The sequence below is a fragment of the Vicugna pacos genome, chromosome 5 (assembly GCF_048564905.1).
Source record: "Vicugna pacos chromosome 5, VicPac4, whole genome shotgun sequence".
NCBI lineage: Eukaryota > Metazoa > Chordata > Mammalia > Artiodactyla > Camelidae > Vicugna > Vicugna pacos.
In genome coordinates, this window is record NC_132991.1 from 58,886,260 (window position 1) to 58,890,666 (window position 4,407).

Here is a 4,407-nt window from a genome sequence, read left to right on the forward strand (position 1 = left end):
AACCTACACCACCCACCCCCACCAGACAGAATTTTTATGATATTTTATTATTTGAACACAAGTGGCAAGAAAATGTACAATGAAGTATACCCAAGGAAATACGTCTGTAGAACATAAGGTTACCTTGGGATGGTGTGCTACTTGATTCCATCTTAGCAGAAAGGATAAAAGGAGCAAGTTAAACCATGTGTCCAATGTTCACAGCTGCAAATGCCCCTACGGTAAGACTCTTCCACCACCCCTGGAATTCTCTATTTTACCTGTTGAACTTTATCTAAATTTTGTGTGTGTGTGTGTGTGTGTGTGTGTGTGTGTGTGTGTGTGTGTGTGTGATGTTTCTATTTCTGTGATGATCATTATCAGCTGTAAACATCCAGGAGAAAAGTCTCAGAACTCTCTTTACTGACCTCTCCTTTCTAGTCCCCTTCTTTGAACCTCATTTTTAGGTTACTGTTCTGATAATTCTTTCAAACATCTGCCCTGTTCACTTGGAGCTTACATTGTCCCAATGAAATGTCCAAGCTGATTAAAGTAACCAGCTAATCACCAAAGTTCCACTCTGCCCTGTCATGTAGACGCAGTTTCAGGGGTTAAACACTCTGCTCTCTTGGCTGTGATAAATGGAAATGCAGTGCTTTCGTCAATAGCACTTCTATTTCCCCTCTGCCTTATTTTAATGGAATCCATTATTGAGCCTTTTGACTCTTTGCCTCATACTAAAAAAATCACATAATATTTCTCCATAGTGGTATTGTTATTCACCTTTTTGTCATAGTTGAAATATGTGTACAATACTGTCATGTCCATAAACCAGTTTTATTTATTACCATGCTGACAAATCGTGAAACAAACAGTTGGTAGGTAGATAGCATTAGAAAAATCCTTGCTATGGGAACAAATTCCAGTGTGATTTCATCTGTTATTTTTAAAAGGCTTGAGTGGCGGGCGTATGTAACTGGATCATAGACCCTTGGAGGGCAAGTGTTACGGGCGAATCATGTCCCCGCCACCCAAATTCATACTCATATTGAAGTCCTAACCCCCAAGCCCTCAGAATGTGACCCTATTTGAAAACTGGGTCGTTGCAGATGTCACTGATTAAGACGTGGTCAAGCTGGGTGAGGGTGGGCCTGTGATCCAATGTGACAGGTGTCCTTAAAAAAGGAAGAAATCGGAACCTAAACATACATCCATCGAGGCTGCCCTGTGCAGGCTGCAGTTATGCTGCCACAAGCCAAGGAACTACCAGAAGCTGGGAGGGAGGCCTGGGGCAGATTTTTCTCTAGCACCTTCAGAGGGAGCTTGAGTCTGCAGACGCCTTGATTTCAGACTTCTGGCCTCCAGAACTGTGAGATAATAAATTCCTGTTGTTCTAAGCTACTATCCGGTGTGTGGTACTTTGTTCTGGCAGCATGAACGAACTAATCCAGTGAGGACTGTGGCTGCCTCATGTTTGTGTGCCCCACGGGGGCTCATGAATGTTGGCTGAACTGAAGCTGCTATCGTAGACCCCAGCGGATGTGAAGCTTGAGCCAGCAAGGGCAATGAGATGCCTGGAAATGGGCCCTTGCAAGATTTCCTCCTGGCCTTGAGATTTGCCCTTGGAAACATGTTGGGGCTGACACCAGTTGCTTGCACCTGATGAAAAGACAGGCAAGCAATCAGAGCATCTACCGATTCCCTGCTCCACCTCACCCTGAAAGAGGGCCACAAAGAGATGTCTCGACGCTCCAGATGGGATGCTTATTTGGTGGGGCTGAAGCATCCACAGCAGGATGTTCCACAAGGACACTCAGGCCTGGGACGCTCACCCCTCTCAGTTCTTGTAGACATGTGTGCGGAATCCGATATACCTTTTATCTACACTGAAGGAACCTGTTGCCTTTGCCTTCACTCAATCATATCCTTGGTCCATTGTCACTCATGAGAAAAGTTTAACGAAGCTTGTCCCAGATGAGCCTCCACTTAGATTGAAATGAGGAACCGCGCCCGCCCTTATAGCGTAGCCCAGGCGCGCGCGCACCATTGTGTGGCTGGACTCGGCCGCCGCTGCGGTGTGAGGCGCGTGTCCCGGCTGTAGCCGTCCCCGCACCCGCACCGCGGCTTCTGCCTTGCGGTCCGCCGTTCGACAGCCAGCCCTCGGGCCCCTCGCCCGCCACGGACATGCCGCGCGTCTACATAGGACGCCTGAGCTACAACGTCCGGGAGAAGGACATCCAGCGCTTTTTCAGTGGCTACGGCCGCCTTCTCGAAATAGACCTTAAAAATGGGTACGGCTTCGTGGAGTTCGAGGACTCCCGCGACGCCGACGACGCCGTTTACGAGCTGAACGGCAAGGAGCTCTGCGGCGAGCGCGTGATCGTGGAGCACGCCCGCGGCCCGCGCCGCGATCGCGACGGCTACAGCTACGGAAGCCGCAGTGGTGGAGGTGGATACAGCAGTCGGAGAACCTCTGGCAGAGACAAATATGGACCACCTGTACGCACAGAGTTCAGACTTATTGTAGAAAATCTTTCTAGTCGTTGCAGTTGGCAAGATTTAAAGGATTTCATGAGACAAGCTGGTGAGGTAACCTATGCGGATGCTCACAAAGAACGCACAAACGAAGGCGTCATTGAGTTTCGCTCCTACTCTGACATGAAGCGTGCTTTGGATAAGCTGGATGGTACAGAAATCAATGGGAGAAATATTAGACTCATTGAAGATAAACCACGAACAAGCCATAGGCGGTCTTACTCTGGAAGCAGATCAAGGTCACGATCTAGAAGAAGGTCACGGAGTAGGAGTCGCAGGAGCAGCCGCAGTAGATCTCGAAGTATCTCAAAAAGTCGCTCCCGATCCAGGTCTCGGAGCAAAGGTCGATCACGTTCTCGTTCAAAAGGCAGGAAATCTAGATCAAAAAGCAAATCTAAGCCCAAGTCTGATCGGGGCTCCCGTTCGCGCTCTCGAAGCAGGTCGAAGGATGAGTATGAGAAATCTCGAAGCAGGTCTCGTTCTCGGTCTCGTTCCCCTAAAGAAAATGGAAAAGGTGATATAAAGTCAAAATCTAGATCAAGGAGCCAATCTCGTTCCAATTCACCCCTACCTGCTCCACCCTCAAAAGCCCGTTCTGTGTCCCCTCCACCAAAAAGAGCTTCAAGATCCCGTTCTAGATCTCATTCAAAGTCAAGGTCACGATCCAGATCGAGTTCCAGAGATTAACCCAGAACTCTACGTTCTTTGCACACTATTACGGAGAACACTTTCCTACTTGCTTAGGCAGTTACTCTTCCATGTTTGTACTTGGCCTCTTCTGCAAGAGGAATCTCCTGAAAACAGGGGCACACAAAAATTTGATTTGTGGCCAAATTTAATGAAAAAGATGAGGTTCTAAAGAAATAACATGAAGTCAAAGATCCTCTCCCTTCTTTGTAGAATTACGATAACTTTGATTTTGTAGCTTTTGAGCTAAAATAACTTTTGTAAAGATTAAAGCTCATTTAGATTTTTTTTTTTAAGTATTTCAGCAGGATCTGCTGCAGGGGTTGTGTTGTTATATTTGTTTGCTTTTAAATTAACCGTTTCAAGCTTTGAATACTTAAGGCTTTAGAGGGAGAACCCAATTTTCAATTATGTTGGCTTTTTATAAAGCTTGAGTTATGTAAGATTTCAATAAAAATTTGCTACCAAGATAAAAAAAAAAAAAAAAAAGAAATGAGGAACCGAGTAGCCTGGGATGGGAAGATACTGGGTGGAGGGGAATTAGATAGGACTAGTTTTCACCTTTTGGTTTCATGAAGTCTTCTTTTTTTCCACTAAATGTAACACAGTGCACTTGAACTTGCTTTGTCTCAGCTGCACACCCCAAGGAAGAGGTCATTGCCCTGTCTGTTCCTGCACTGAGGTTGCCATCTGATTATTTTCAAGTTCTAAATTTGGCAGTTTGTTGGTTGGGAGATATATATACACACCCATACCAAATATACAGTCATGTATGAAGTGCATGGGTCTTAAATGTGTAGCTCAATGACATTTTACATACAGATACACTAGTGTCCCTGCCCAGATCACCAAGATCTAGAACATTTCTGGCACCCCAGAAGATTCTCTGGTATTCCTCCTCAGGCTTTTATATGTGATTTTTAATTAACCTCTAATTACTTTTTCCTAACCCTGCTGACAAAGAACGTCTCTGTACATTTAAGAAACTGTGAAGGAATGTGAAATGTAAAACCCGACCCACAGCTTTTTTTCCATTCTTATTGAAGTACAGTCAATTACAATGTGTCAATCCCTGGTGTACAGCACAATGCCCCAGTCATGCATGTACATACATATATTTGTTTTCATATTTTTTTCAATTAAAGGTTATTGCAAGATATTGAACATAGTTCCCTGTGCTATACAAAAGAAACTTTTTTTAAATCT

The 4,407-nt window shown here is 45.1% G+C and overlaps 1 protein-coding gene across 1 annotated transcript; it reads left to right on the forward strand.

Annotated features, from left to right (window-relative positions):
• Positions 1 to 2,012: 2,012 nt before the first annotated feature.
• Positions 2,013 to 3,487, forward strand: LOC102532525 (serine/arginine-rich splicing factor 6-like). Its single transcript, XM_072961321.1, has one exon. The coding sequence runs from the start codon at positions 2,164 to 2,166 to the stop codon at positions 3,199 to 3,201; it is 1,038 nt and encodes a 345-aa protein (XP_072817422.1). The 5' UTR covers positions 2,013 to 2,163; the 3' UTR covers positions 3,202 to 3,487.
• The last annotated feature ends 920 nt before the right edge of the window (positions 3,488 to 4,407 follow it).

Bases quoted from the DNA above. Each gene is read 5' to 3' on its own strand.
- LOC102532525 (XM_072961321.1), top strand. From the start codon at position 2,164: ATGCCGCGCGTCTACATAGGACGCCTGAGCTACAACGTCCGGGAGAAG.